Raw genomic sequence first — 16,217 nt, 5'->3', positions numbered from 1 at the left:
CATTTCCCTGAGGATGGGACCTCAGGTTTAAGAGAACGTATAAATATAAAAACTTATTTAAACAATGTTTCTGCTAAAGATGATGATGAAACAAGAACAATCATATTACTAAATAAATTGTTTCATTTATTCGATCTATCTGATCGATACATAAAATTAATAACTAAAACATATCCTCTTATTAAAAGTCAATATCAACAAAAGGAAACCATAGCTTTATTAAATAAACAATATGATGAGTGTAATATGGAAAAAAAAATCCTAGAGACTGTGATAGCAGAAAAACAACGCGAAATACTCGATTTAAATAAACAAGTTGACAAGTTTACAACTGAAATAGAAAAACAAAAAAATATAATAAACAATTTAGAAATTGAAAACAATAAATATGAAGAAGAATTGAAAACCCAAATATTTATTTTAGATCAATTAAATGAATGTGAAGATAAAATTGAGGAAAAAGACAAACAAATAAAAGAATTAGATAATAGAAATATAGAAAAAGATAAACAACTAACTGAAAAAGACAAACAAATAACAGAATTAGATTATCAAATTAAACAGTTAAATATTCTAATTAATTCAAATAATACTGAAATAAAATCTAAAAACGTTGAACTCCATAAAAACCTACAACTATGTACCACACAATTATCTGAACAAAAACAAGAAATAAAGAGAATAAATGAAGAATTAACTCAAAGTTATAGACATATTAATGAAAAACATCAACTAGAAGAAACTTACAAAAATGAATTTGAGAAATGTAACTACGAAAAACATGAACTAGAAAAAACCTATATGAAACAACTTGAGGAACAAAAACAAGCCCATCAACGGCAATATAAGGAGTTATTATCACTCAAAACAAAAGAACTTGAGAAACATCAACAAGCAGAAGAAACTTATAAACAACTTCAGGACCAAATGCTAAATAAATATAATGAATTATTGGCGAATATAAACACAATAAATAATTCTAATAATACATTATTTAATAATTTTTTTAAAAAATCTATATTATCAAATGATGATATAACTGAATGTTTTTCAAATATATTGTTTATAAATAATAGTTATTCAAGTGAAAAAAATAAACTAATTGAAGAAATAATAATAAAGATTATTGATCATTTTAATACAGAACACAAGAATTATATTCAACAAGAACATATAAATAGAATGGCTAAGTTAAATGACATTATTAACAATAGTAATTATAATAATAATGATCTACAACCTGAAAATATAGCAAATATATTATTTACTAACGAGGAAGAAAGAGGGTTATTTAATCATATACTAAATAGTTTCAAAACTAATATTACTGATGAAATAGTAGAAAAACACAAAAAAGAATTAATGCCTTATGTTGATTTAAATGTTGTTTTAAAGCGTCAGTTACAAGAACCAAATTATTTGGCTAAAATGTTAGTAGATGAACTTGCATCTATGGATTTAGTTAAAGAAAAGATAATAGAACAACTTGCTGATTTATACAAATATACAAAAGAAACAAATTATGAAGTTATAAAGGTATATACTTTTATTACAATTATATATACAATTTATCAGAACGAACTTAAAAAAGATTTTAGCATACGAAATATAAAACACTTTTATGTAATTATCTTGCAAGTGATTCACAAATCATATGGTGATACTTCTAAAATATTAGCCATTCAACAAATGCAGGAATCAGAAAATTCGATATTAAAACAAACAAATAAAGAAATGAATTCTAAAATGTTAGTCATGGCTTCTGAATTAAAAGAATCGAAAATACATTTGTCGATGATTAATACAATTGACGTTTCTTCAGACTATGATGAAACTCTAGTAGAAAAGTTCACTTCTATTATCAGAACTATTATTAATGAACTCGATGCTTACCTATCAGAGAAGTGCCGAAAAAAGTATTTGTTATTAGCATTCGATCAGATTAAAGTAAAAGAAATATTTTGTAGGAATAGTGTTGCCAAAAATGAAATGAAACAATTATTCTATTCTCTTTCGAATCATATTTCTAAATTTATATTCTGCGCCCAGTTCTATAAAAATCTTGTTACGGTAATAAACGATAAAATTCTTATGCCTTCTATTCAATTAAACCTATATTTTTCACAAAACCTATATGACATCGATACTATGAAAACAGCTTTATTAAACTCCAAAAATATAAAGAAAGCTATTAAAACCCCTTCTGTTTTTCCCATTATATATAATATTAAGGGTTTAACATTGATTGGAGAAAAAATTAACATTAACAACGATGAAATTTACAAAAACCAAATAGTGTCTATTGATAACAAGGATAACAATTTAAAATTACTTACATTATTGAACAGTGATGATATTGAACAAGAAAAGAAATGGTTTATTGAAACACAAATAATAAAGAAGTATTTAAATGTAATCGGCGATGAAATCATTTTAAAAACAATTTCCTCTCAGAAAGTTTCATCACAGGAAACAACAAAAACATCAAAAACATATAAAACAACAGATTCGGGGACAAAACAAAAAGATGCCAAACAACGATCAAAATTAAATACCCAAGACAGACGAAAAAATGAAATATTGACTCTGAAAAAGAATCAAAGAGGAAAACAGTTCATGAATAGGAGAGGAACAGATGGAAAGCAATTGGAAGAGGAAGTTGATATTAATCCAATAAATGACCCCAGTTCATCAGTTGAAGGTAAAGAATGAGGATATTAAACCAATAAATGACACTAGTTCAATAGTGCTAGAAGAAAAGAAGGAGGTTGAAAAGGAAATAGAAGAGGATGTAATAATGCTAGACGAAAAGAAGGATGATAAAAAGGACTTTTTTTTTGGGGGGGGGGGATAATAATAAAAAAATTAAAAAAAGGAGTAGCAGGTCGGGGAGTAGGCAAATTAACTCAACTCCAAAAAAAGAGGGAAAGAGAATAGAAAGATTTTAAGAAAACATTCAGCCTTTGATTATATACTACTTATCCATTAAATTATGTGTTTATGATCTAACAAAATAATCAGAATTAGAATTTAGTAATCGGCCTATATTAATAAAAATATAGAAAATATTAATGAAAATAACTTGTATTGATTCAGCAACCTATGGTGGAGGGAGGGGGATGGGATAGTGGTATAAAAGGAGAATTTCTGCCTATTTAAGAGTCACAAACCCTTGCTCTCTCTCCAGCTCCAGTGTCAGGTGTACAGTCTACTGAAATTAAGCAGTTTATCATTCAGTAGGGTAGTGGCGGGCGTCATTACAGTTTAACTATTGATCCATATGCAGTCATCTAGTCCATCAATTACATAACAACACGCTTCAATAATCAATTCCTTACCAGTTCAGTTTATGAATCAAATCATAAAAAAAAACCACACACTCGTATTTCTTATTGTTATAGTGCCTATATTAACTACTTATGTGTGCAGTGCCTATATTAACTACTTATGTGTGCAATGATCAGGTACAGCCGAAGCTGAAGGAACAAGTCACAATATACCACTTCCTAAGCCATTTGGAAACATATAAAGAGAGTATAGTGTAAAACGATTGACTTGTAATTATTTGTCTCTTTCAGGTAAATTAACATTTAGAGATTGATTTTTTATTCATTATACTACAGTAAAATACAATTATAATAGTAATTTTAATTTATTGTTATTCGTTCTTTCCTCCCTCTATCCTCCCCCACCCCTTGTTTCCGAACTGATGAAGGGTTTCGAGATAACTACTAACTCTTCTGGGGAAGCAAAAGAACAAGCTGAAAGAGGTCAAGCTGCATCTGTCTTACTTGAGCAAATGTCTTGTTTGGTTGAATCAACGGTAAAAGCAAGGTCATCTTCTTCATCTTCGTCCTCATTATCGTCTTTATCGTCGTCCTCATCGTCGTCCTTATCGTCGTCCTCAGACACATTCGAAAGTGACCGGTTGATTGACAAACTAAAGGGCTTGGTACTAAATAAGGCCATAAAGAGAAAGATGAAGAAGAAAGAAAAGGCACTAAGGAAGCTTGATTCTAGAAAAATCAAATGGCCATGGTCTTCAGATGGAGATGATGACACCAAGTCAGGGGAGGAATGGGAGAAGCAGGAGAATGTGGAGGAACGTGTCTTCGGTCAGGAAACAACAACAGGCACAGGTATGTATTTGTAAGAGGATTAATTTCAGTTGTACGTTATTTATTTTTTTGTGATTCAAAGTTTTTTTTTTTTTTATCTGTGAATTCCTATGCTCTGTTAAAATTTATTCGGTAGAGAATATATTAATGTCTTTGTTATTTGCTACTACACAGCTCCGCAAATTCCCAAAAAGAGATGTCGAAGTGACAGACACTAAAGAAGATAGAAGCCATCATGGATAAAATCACACAGACTGGAGAAAAAAATGAGGAATGGCTGTATAACAGAACCTTGAAACCGGTTTCTGAATGTTGTTGGCTGCATTGTGGTGGCTTATTTCCCCAAGAAAATACTTTTACAAAATAAGCATGAATGGACAGTTCAATCAGAAAATAGTAGTTGTTAGTCACTCTAAATAAATAATTGGGGTAAAAAAAGGTAAAAGAATGAGATACTGAATATATTATATTATTTCCACAAATTAATTTATTTTATTATCCTACCCCAACCCAAATTTTTCCAAAAGGCTCCCAGGCCCCAACCTTTTTCTAGTATTGGGGCAATTTTTAATTCAAATTCACTTTTTTACGTAACTTCTTCAACCCAGCAGCCAAAAGCACCGGTGTCGAGCAATAGTGGGATCGCATCCGTGAGTGGGCATCCCGTAGCAGTCATACTCCCCAATTTCATTAACTTTCTGTCGCCCACAAGTTAAGGTAAAGAAGCTGCGCTGAAAAAAAATGGAAACAATGCTTATTGATGTCACAGAGAGAACATCAATACACCTCAATCCAAAGAATATTGATTAGAAAAAACGATGAACACCACCAACCTCAAGCAGAAGAATACTGATTTAATAAAAAAATTTTGGACCGTTGAAGGTTGAAGTCAACATTTTTAAAAGTGATATTTTAGATAAAGTGTTGAAAACCTTGTGATCAAACTCATGGCGGCGAAGTCCACCTAGTAATGTAATAGCTGGTTGCCCGGAGCAGTACTGTGTCAGTTGAGCCATATATATAAATATTCGTTGCCGCCGACCACTCTCACTCTTATATTACATCCACTGATGGCCAGCTTCGCTGCTCTTCCAAAGAAAAAGTAGTCCGAGATGCTCTCTCCTCAGATGAACCCCAGGATGGAGAAAGATACGCTGAAAAAAAACTTGAAACTCTGCTGGGAAGAGGAAGAGGAGACACTAATATTGAATATAGAGAAAGAGTTGTTACAAATAATCCACGACATCAAGCTGAACAACACCAACCTCAAGCAGAATAATATCGACATCATCAAGCAGAATGAGACAATACTTTTGAAGACAGACCAAGAGTTGTTACAATTAATCAGCAAAATAATCACCAACATCAAGCAGAACAACACCGACATCAATCAGAACAACACACTATTGAAGATGATAGAGCAAGAGTTATTAAAAATAATCACTTACCTGAAGCAGAACTACACCGACCTCAAGCAGGAGATTGATGATTTAAAAAATGAAATTAAAGAGTTGGAAGGCTGAAACAACCCGCCTTTCTTTTGAGGAATTGATATGTGCAACCACTTGGAAGTCATATTAATTTATAATGGGACCAAAGAGCCAATGTTATTCAAAACTTCCGCACAGTGACTAACGTGGGTACATCACCGACCTGAAGAAGAAGAATACAAACCTCTGGCAGGAGATTGCTGATTTAAAAAAAAAAAAAATTTCGAACAGTTGAAGGCTGCCTCATTTCATTTTTAATTCCACTGTAATTTTCACTAAATAAAAGTGTGTATGAATTATAAAATATATTGCTTTATTTTTTTTTAATTTTGCCTTTATTATTCTAGTGTACATAGGTAGGGGAATGGGGGCACCTTTTAATTTCACTGTAATTTTTCACTAAATAAAAAGTGAGCCCAGAATGGGAACAGATGTAGTATAATTAAAAAGTAAGATGATAATGTCAGTATGGCTGGCACTAGTTCCGGTGAGTCGTGAAGGTGGGTTTGGAGTTATCCCACGCTGGGCTGGATGCCCATTCATCTTTAAAAATTCGTATGTACAAAGTAGTGGGTAATTTTTCTTCATATTTAAAAAAACTACGGATAGTTAATTGGATGAGGGTATACTCACACACAACATATTTGTGTAAGTTGTTATCACACCCATTAAACAAAACCAATCCATCATCTTGAAATACTACTTTAATATGGTCTATTTCAATTTTTTCCTGTGATGAGGCCTTCGACATCAAAATCACTTGATAGGTATTTTCAAGCTTGACTCCATTGTTTTGTCTCATGAATAATTCATATTTTATTCCCCACTTTAGTAGTATTTCTTCAAGTTTTATTAACATAATCTTTACAGATTCACTTTCCCATATTTCATTGTTGTTAGTAGGGTTGGGTTCAGTCTTTACAGATTCAATTTCCCATATTTCATTGTTGTTAGTAGGGTTGGGTTCAGTCTTTACAGATTCAGCTTCCCATATTTCGTTGGGGTTCATTGCTTTGCCTGTAGGGTTGGGTTCACTCAGAGTCTTATCATTTTCAAAATTTGTTGTTGTCTCGTTAATATCAGTCATAATGGTGATCTATTTCAAATCTGTGAATGTAAAAAAAAAAAAGAAATAAATATGTTAAGGCATATGTAACTTAACTGATCAATCAACATTTTTATCTAAGATAGTATAAGGTGATGCAGGACAAATAATTAGAGTAAGACCAAACAAGACCCTACCTTACCCAAACTAAGTCAATATAATTATATTATATTATTATCAAAGTGGACTCACTAGATACAGCACAGGACTAGGGTTGTAACTGACAGTTGAATTCTTTTATATCTATCTTTTCAATTCTTACTTGAGGAGTAGGAGGATGAGGAGGAGGAGGAAGAGGAGGAGGGGGAGGGGTGAGTTAAATCGCCTTCAAGTATATAAAAGCGTTATGCCCAGTATTATTACCTCAGTGTTAAGTGGTCTGATGCAGCATGCATATATCCATAGTGATAACTATTTAATATTATTTAATTGTTGACATATACAACAACTATGGATTCACCACTTTCTATAAATATGTTAATGATGACCCTTGATAACATATACCAAAACAAGATGAAAGAAAAACTTCCAGATACATTTGGAGCATCATTTCAGAAGATGATTTGCTATGCTGAAAACAGTTTAAAGTCTTCGGAATTGTAAGTATCATTATTATAATATGTTAATAATATATATCATATATATATTTTTATAATATCCATACCCCAATCTTATTTTTTTTTTCTTTTGTTTGTAGGTATGAAAATCTTTTAAAAACATTGAAAGAAAAAAAGAAGATAAAAAGAATAAGTGCAAATGTCCCACATGGAATCCTATCCCCTGAAGACGACCCTGCTATTCTTCATGATATAAAGGTCAACTGCTATGGCCCTGATGACACAATCTACAACAATGATCCTGAAGTTCGAAAAAATGTTCCTCGTGGTGTAACACTCTTGGAGTTTAAGGGACAGTTTGATTTAGTGATCTTTGCCAATAAAAAATTTACTGGTGGTATTGGTGATGAGGATGATAAACAACCGGAAACAAATGATCTATGGAAACAATATTGCTTAGAAGATCTCAGTACTACTACTTCTAAAGTAGTTTGTATGACTAAAGTGAATGGTGAATCAGCTCATTTCAGTGGCAGATACATTAATGGTAAATTTTTTTTAATTACTGGGAGTAAAAGTGTTCATATGTTAATTGGAGAAAGGGAAGACATTGAGCGGTATGATGGAGAACGTTATGTTGTTGCTAAAGTTGTGGCCAGATCACTGTGGGATACATTGAATAATATGGATATTATGAATCGACATTTGGTATATAGTATCTTACACTATACTAAATGTACAGCTGTGTGTGAGCTTCTTCAACCTGACAACCAACATATTGTTAACCTCAGTCACTTGGATAAGCATCAACTCAACGTTATCTGTTTTACTCCATTGTACAACGAATATGAAGAGACTAGCCTTCTTGCATTACCTCCACACTACACACTCAACCTGTTTACGGCATTAGGCTTTATATCTCCTGCTTATTCAATAATTGAAGCTAAAGATGTAGTGAAACACCAGAATAAGGTAGGCAAACAAAAAGTCTATTGTACAAGGAAGTGTCAATTTATATTGTCACATTTTTCAATACAATTTCTTTTATGAAACTATATTATTAAATTATTTTTACAGGTGCGAAGTGATCTTTACAAAGAAGGTGAAGTTTTTTATTTTTTAAATGAGAATGAAGAAACAATTGGAATGATAAAAGTAAAAACAAGATGGTATGTAATACTTAGAGCCTTGAGGGAAAAAGCAGTTTATTGTTTTTTATCCAAGAAAAAAAACAAGCAAAATTGGAGTTTAGAGAATAATATTCACTTAACTCAATTACGACTAAATGAAATTCAGAAATGGCTCAAGTTCTCCATTTATATTTTACAAAGATGTAAGGTGAGTATGATGGGTAAAGCACCTACCTACTTTGTTTTCATAAAAAGACGCTCTTAAGAAATTAATTATTTGAAAAATTAGGTTGAAAAATAAGGGATTTATAACACTAATAAATAATTATCATTACTTTCAGGAAATGGGGAAAAGTTTTCTACAGTGGCTAAATGAAAAAGTAGAAAAAAAACATATTGCTGTGGAAGATATTAGGCCCCAATTTCCAACAATATGGAGCAGGTTTCTTTTTGAAAAAAATTTGACCGACAATTTTGAAGATGATGAAGAAGAAGAATTAGGTGGTTAGTAACTTTATTATACAGCTGAAGGCATTGGGAAGACAACCAACTCGAAGTCTATAGAGACAAATTACCGTCTTCATTACTGTCGAGAAGTGGACTAGGGACAATTAATTAAAATATGTTTTCTAGTAACACCTGTGGTAGGGATGACATCTTTTAGACTGGAATTTGTATTGATTTACACATGATATATAAAGTGTTCATCAATAAAAATAAGTACGTAGTTAGGTAGTAGTATTTTTTTTATCTGGGACGTGATTTTTTTTTTTTTTTTTTTGTGGGGGGGGGGGGTGCCCAGGTTGAGTGTAAAAAATGTAGTAAAATATCCACAATTAAAATTTCTATTTTTATCACATAATTTCCACTTAGTTCCCTATATTTTTCTTACCATTATTTCAGCTTTTTACTAGGATCTGGTAAAGGATTTCAGCTGATAAACTCTATAGTCCCAATTTTAAGTCTATGAGTCAACAGGAAGAGGAGGAGGAGGAGGAGGAGGAGGAGGGGGAGGGAGATTGTGTATTATATAAAGAGAGAGAGAGAGAGATGCCTCTCTCAGTCACTAACTAGTCAGTCTAATACAACACTCACATTTTGTTTTCATAGCAATGAGAGAAGAAAAAAATCGTTTGGAGACTTTTAAGGACTGTAACTTCAGTGTAAACAGTCATGTACTTGCAAAGGCGGGTTTCTATTATACTCATAAAGCAAATCTTTTAGAATGTTCAATGTGCCATTTTCAAATTGATGCCACGAACGTAAACAAAGATGAAAATAGAATCATTGCTTTACATAAGAAAGAGAAACCAGAATGCACATTTAATCAGAACGTGAGAAGATCTATTTCTAAGAAGTTTGATTCATATGACAGTTTACGGTTTGAAAAGGAACGTTTGGATACCTACATAGATTGGCCACTTGAATGGTTAGAACCATCTGATTTGGCTCGTGATGGCTTTTACTATCTGCGAACAAATGACCACGTTGCTTGTGTCTTTTGTCGAGGCATTGTTGGTTCCTGGGAAAGAGGAGACACTCCCAGAGGCGAACATCAGCGGCACTTTCCCCATTGTCAATTCATTCGAAACCAACCAGTGGGAAATTTTCCACTGATATTTAATGAAAAATTCGAGGGTTATTCCATTCCACTGAGAAATAGTAAAAATTCGTCCTATAGACAAGGAATAGATGTCTGTGGTCTAAGTCCTATGACAGACAATGGAATAGATGTCTGTGGTCTAAGTCCTATGACAGACAATGGAATAGATGTCTGTGGTCTAAGTCCTATGACAGACAATGGAATAGATGTCTGTGGTCTAAGTCCTATGACAGACAATGGAGTTCACCAACATACCATTGCCAAGCGAAAAGACTACTTAACACTTGAAAGTCGCCTAGCAAGCTTTAACAATTGGCCTGAACGTGTAACACAGAAACCAACTGAATTGTCAGAAGCTGGATTCTTCTATTGTGGTTTAAGTGATCATGTGCGCTGTTATCATTGTGGGAATGGACTTCGAAACTGGGAAACTGATGATATACCTTGGGATGAACATGCTCGCTGGTACCCAGAGTGTACCTTCCTCTTCTTGATGAAAGGAAAAGAATTCATTGATCAGGTATGTCAGCTAAGTAACTTGAAATGAAGGTTGACTATTATTATTGTAATCTTTATAAAGCCATTTGTAACATTAACTTTATTTTTTTTCAGGTTCAAGGGGAAAGGTCACCTTATGAGACAAACCCTTCAATAACCCATATCAATGAAGATCAACACAAACTTATTAAGGAACTAGACATAACTAAGCACCTTATTTCAATGGGTTTCCAGGAAGATCATGTGATGACAACGTATCATAATCAACTCAAAGAGAAGGGGTTACCTTTCTTTGACATTGAGTCATTTATTGAAGCAGTCTTACAGTACATGGAAAACGAAGTTAGAAAATGTCTAGTAAATAAATTGGCATTGGCTGAAGTTGATGTTGTCCCAAGCCCAGCCATATCTGATAGAAATGAGTTGGCTTCTGACACAAACCAACAAGTAGAATCATCTACAACTTTAATGGAATTGGCAATGACTGAAGTTGATGTTGTTCCAAGCCAACCAATGTCTGATGGAACTGAGTTGGCTTCTGACCAAAACCAACAAGTAGAATCATCTACAACTTTAATACAGCCTATAGTAGATGAATTGGCATTGGCTGAAGTTGATGTTGTCCCAAGCCAACCAATGTCTGATGGAACTGAGTTGGCTTCTGACCAAAACCAACAAGTAGAATCATCTACAACTTTAATACAGCCTATAGTAGATGAATTGGCATTGGCTGAAGTTGGTGTTGTCCCAAGCCAACCAATGTCTGATGGAACTGAAGTAGAATCTACAATAGTTGATGAATTGACATTGACTGAAGTTGATGTTGTCCCAAGCCCACCAATGTCTGGTGATTCTAACCCACAACCATTATTTGGTAGAATAACTGATCAAGTTGCCACTCTCCTAAAGTCAGAAGGTACAATTAGACACAGAGTGATTGAGTGTAAGATTTGTATGGAGAATGAGAGTGAGTTAATGTTTTTACCTTGTAATCACATATGCACTTGTTTCAAATGTGCATCAAACATATCCACATGTCCAATTTGCAGAGCTGAGATAAAATATACTATTAAAGCAATTATATCATAGTAAAGAATGTTTTAGATGTGTGATAATGATATGATATGTACGATTCGAGAGCAATACTTGGATACAAAAATATGTCCACACCTACAGTAATAAGGATGATTTTAGACCATTTACATAACATAATGTATCCTATCTATCAACCCGGCTGGAAATATATGAATTTCAAATCCTATTATTCCTATAATAAATACCTTATAATTATTATTGACGAAATATTATTCCTCTCCCCAGATATAATCTCAGATGAGGAAAAGTTGTAGTTTAGTTATACCAATGTGTGTGTGTGTATCCTTTCAAAATAGATATTTCTATTTTTTTTTTTGTCTTTAAGGTAGTATAAAAGTGTCACTAAGGTAGCCTGCAGCAGAACACAGTTTATGGATTAATTGTCGCAATCCAAGCACGCTACACTACATACTACCTCTTGATATAACTTTCTAGAGAGTGAAAGTGAACAAACAAGCAGTACTACTCAATCTCTGGCGGAACTGAAGAAGCAAACAACCATTCCACAAACTAGTCAAGCCAATCAACCAACTTGTCTGTCAACTGATCTACAACCACCCAACCAATCTGTCCATCAACTGGTCTACAACCACTCTTTTTCTGTTGGAAGTTTCTTTCTAGGGAAGTGGATAACAATTGATCATATAAAATAAGAGAGCACATACTGTTTTTCATAATGGTTGCACCATATGAATTTGATGACATGTAATTGTCAAGGTCTTTAGTACGTGTCTCAGGCAGTGCCTATAACACAGGAGTCATTTTAGACTTAAGCAGAACATCCACTTTCGCTGCTACAGTTCCAGTGGACCCATTGCCTCCGAAATTAGCAGGACCCAGAACACAACAGCAACTATTGCTGAATATTAATAAGCTGAAACATGAAAACCATATTATTCAACAAAATTTGTCAGTTTTGTATGAAATGTTTAAAGAACAGGAGAAACAAATTTCTATGTTGAGAAGGGGTATAAGGGAATGGAGCATCCAAAAAAGTTCCTGTTCCGAAACCACTATCTCCTCCTACTTACTCAACACACCCACCATCTCCTCCTCCTCTTCCAATTAATTCTCTCAATCCATCATCGTCCCCTACAATTTCTATGAGAATCAGGTAATTGTCACCTGATCGTAGAATTATATTAAATCAATAATTTAAAAAAAAATGAGTGAAATTGTTAAAATAATCTTGAATACTATAACATTCCCAGACAATGGTTCCTCGGGTTTGAGAGAACGTATATTCATAAAAACTCTTATTAACAATTTTGTTGTTGTGAATGATGATGATAAAAGAATAATTTTATTATTGAATAAAATGCTTCATTTGTTTACTATCTCTGATCGATATATTAAATTAATAACTGAAACATATCCTCTTAAGAGTCAGAATCAACAAAAACAAACAATAGCTCATTTGAATAAAAAATGTAATGAATGCGAGAATGAAAAAAGTGAATTAGAAAATAAATGTGGATATCAAGATGCCACAATAACAGATTTAAATACAAATGTGAGAGATTTAGAACTTACTATTGTGCAGCTTACAGAGAAATTAGGAGACCAAGAAAATGAAATAGAGAATTTAAAGAGGGAAAATTCAACTCTTCAAGATAATCAAATGAAGCTTAGAATCCAATATGATGATGAAAAGAAACAGTATGAAACAGAATATGCATTTATGTTAGATGAGAAAGATAGACACATTCAACATATCTCCGAAGACAAAGACAAACAAATAAAAGACTTAGCTGATGAAAAAGAAAAACTAACTGATTTAATAAATTCAAATAATACTAGTATAAGTCGTCAACAACAAGAAGAATTAAATAGGAAAATAAATACAAATTTAATGTCTGCATGTGAAAACGATATAAGGATCCAGAATATACAATTTCTGGAATGCCAACAAGCCCTACAAAAATGCAACTATGATAAACAATCAGACCAAGAAGAATATAATAAGCTATTAATATCCCAAAACCATTATGTTCAGGAATGCCAACAAAAACTACTAGATTGTGAAAATTCTAAACAAATTAAGTATGATGAATATAATACATTAGTAAAGAATATAAATGAAGCAAATAAATATAATATTGAAACATTAGAGCGACTTTATACAAAACCTACATTATCGAATAGCGATATAATTCATTGTTTTTCAAGCATATTTCCTTTAGATGATGATAATGAATCAAAGGAAACAAGAAAATCACAAATTGAAGCAATAATAAATAAGTTCATTCATCAGTTAAATACCGAACGTGATAACTACATTCACGAAGAACGTGAAAAGGACATTAGAGACAGGATTTCCCGTTTAAATTATTATATTAATAATATTGAATCACTCCAAAATAATGATTTACTTAATATTTTTACTAACGAGGAAGAAAGAAATTTATTTAATCAAATATTAGCAAAATTTAAAACTAATATTATCGATGAAACAGTATATGAACACGAACGTCAAATAATACCTTATGTAAATGAAAATGATCATTTAAAACGCCAATTAGACGAACCTAATTATGTTGCTAAATTGTTAATAGACGCGGTGACATCAATAGTTTTAGTTAAAGAAATTATAACCAAACGAATTGTTGACCTGGAAAAAGATCATAAAGGAACGAATGAGGAAGTTATAAAAGTTTATGCATTCGTTACTATTCTATATACATTATTCCAAAAGGAAATAAGGCAAGATTTGAATGCAAATAATGTACAACGCTTTTATTACATTATCTTGAACATGATTCGTAAGTCCCCTTCTGATAATATTCATGAAATACTGGCTTTACAACAACAAAATGATTTACATGTTAAGACCTTACAAGAAGAAAATGAAACAATAACTTCTAACCTGTTGACCATTCAACAGACAAATGCTAGTCTCCAGGATTCCAACAAACAAATGCTTTCAGAATTAAGTGAGACAAGAATGCATTTGTCGATGATTAACCATGATGAGACTTCGGTGGACCCCATAGAATATGAAGAAACTCAAATGAATAAATTCACATTAATCATCCAAGCTGTCACTAATCAGCTCGATGCTTACTTGGCCGGGACATGCAACAATAAGTATTTAAGATCAGCATTCGAAAAACTCTCAATGAGAAAAATGTTTTGCAAGAATGAAATGGCGAAATCTGAAATGATGCAATTATTTATTTCACTTTCAAATCATATCTTCAAATTTATATTCTGCGCCCAGTTCTATAAGAATCTTGTCACTGTAATAAACGATAATATTCTTCGGCGTTCCATTCAATTAAACCTTTATTTTTCAAGAGAAATGTATAACCACAAAGATATGCTATCTGAAATATTGAACATACCGATGATAAATGAAGCTATAGAAATAGCACCCGTTTTCCCAATTCTATACAATATTAGTAAATTAACACTGATAAATGGTACGTATTCTATAAGCAACTATGAGGATAATAATCAAATAGTGTCTATCGATAACGAAAAGAAGAATTTAAAATCGATTGCGTTATTACACGAGGCTAATATGGAAGCAGAAAAATGGTGGTTCCTTAAAAACCTAAAAGTTAAGTACGAAAGTGTATTGGGTGATGACAGCATTTTAAAAGCAATCGCCTCTCAGAAAGTTTCTTCGCCTGAAACTGTTGAGAAAACAACAAAATCAAAAAGAGATAAAACGAACTTAAAAGACGCAAAACAAAGGACAAAAGATAAGACTCAAGGCAGGCGACAAGTCGAGGCATTAACAGAGAAAAAGAATCTGAAGGATAGACATATAAACACTATAAGGGGAGGAATAGTTGAAAATAAATAAGAGGATGTCGATGGTAAGCAGTCAACTCATTAGAGAAAGGAATTTTGTAAATACCTTCCCCCCCCCCCTCAAAAAAAAAAATAAAAAATAAGAGACATCAGAGATTGGAAAAGGGGTTCAAGTTCATAGTAAGTGTGAGTTTGTAAAGATTTGCCACCATTCTCCAGTGTGTAATAAGCCAAATCAACTCGATGAGGATCTTTGGTGTTATGGCCAATTTTCACACAGGCATTACTAACCTTGTAATTAACCGAGATTTCAAATGACAAGGTATATTTTAATTGTTTTGGATTTCATCAGGTGTCTGATACTTTTGAGAAAAAATAATATCACATATTATATTTGTATGAGGAATAAGCTTACATTCTAATTCCATCTGAGGAAACAGCGTGAGTTCTTTCTGAAGAGAGCTTTTCGTACCACTTTTTTTTTTTCTTTGGAAGAGCAGCGAAGAGTGTGTGACTGGCCGTCAGTGGATGGCCGGCGGCCATGAATACTATATATATGGCTCAGCTGACACAGTGCTTAGTCAGAACTGGCCGTCAGTGGATGGCCGGCGGCCACGAATACTTATTTATGGCTCAGCTGACACAGTGCTTAGTCAGAACTGGGACTTTACGTTGTACTAGTCTAAGGAAGATCAGCAGGCAATTCCCAAAAAATAACGAAAACATTGTTGATATTTTCAAGCTTTATTTTATGTCATATCCTATATCAAAATGGCAATTGTATAAAATGATGATTCTTCAGTTATCACAAAAATATATTTATTATGAAAATGAACATGAGCTTCTGATCAATCACATCCAT

General features: G+C 32.7%; 2 protein-coding genes across 2 annotated transcripts; both read left to right on the top strand.

Moving 5' to 3' along the window:
• Positions 1-9,470: 9,470 nt before the first annotated feature.
• On the top strand, positions 9,471-10,572 carry LOC138362370 (death-associated inhibitor of apoptosis 1-like). Its single transcript, XM_069321049.1, has 2 exons — positions 9,471-10,062; positions 10,093-10,572. The coding sequence occupies exons 1-2, from the start codon at positions 9,513-9,515 to the stop codon at positions 10,548-10,550; spliced, it is 1,008 nt and encodes a 335-aa protein (XP_069177150.1). The 5' UTR covers positions 9,471-9,512; the 3' UTR covers positions 10,551-10,572.
• Positions 10,573-10,723: 151 nt separating this feature from the next.
• Positions 10,724-15,734, top strand: LOC138362368 (putative leucine-rich repeat-containing protein DDB_G0290503). Its single transcript, XM_069321048.1, has 3 exons — positions 10,724-10,978; positions 13,140-14,084; positions 15,708-15,734. Exons 1-3 carry the CDS (start codon positions 10,724-10,726, stop codon positions 15,732-15,734), a joined length of 1,227 nt encoding a protein of 408 aa, XP_069177149.1.
• Positions 15,735-16,217: the final 483 nt, after the last annotated feature.

This window comes from Procambarus clarkii, unplaced genomic scaffold (genome assembly GCF_040958095.1).
Source record: "Procambarus clarkii isolate CNS0578487 unplaced genomic scaffold, FALCON_Pclarkii_2.0 HiC_scaffold_1701, whole genome shotgun sequence".
Lineage (NCBI taxonomy): Eukaryota > Metazoa > Arthropoda > Malacostraca > Decapoda > Cambaridae > Procambarus > Procambarus clarkii.
Note: the sequence above shows the minus strand (reverse complement) of the source record. Positions and strands in the feature narration are given on the sequence as shown.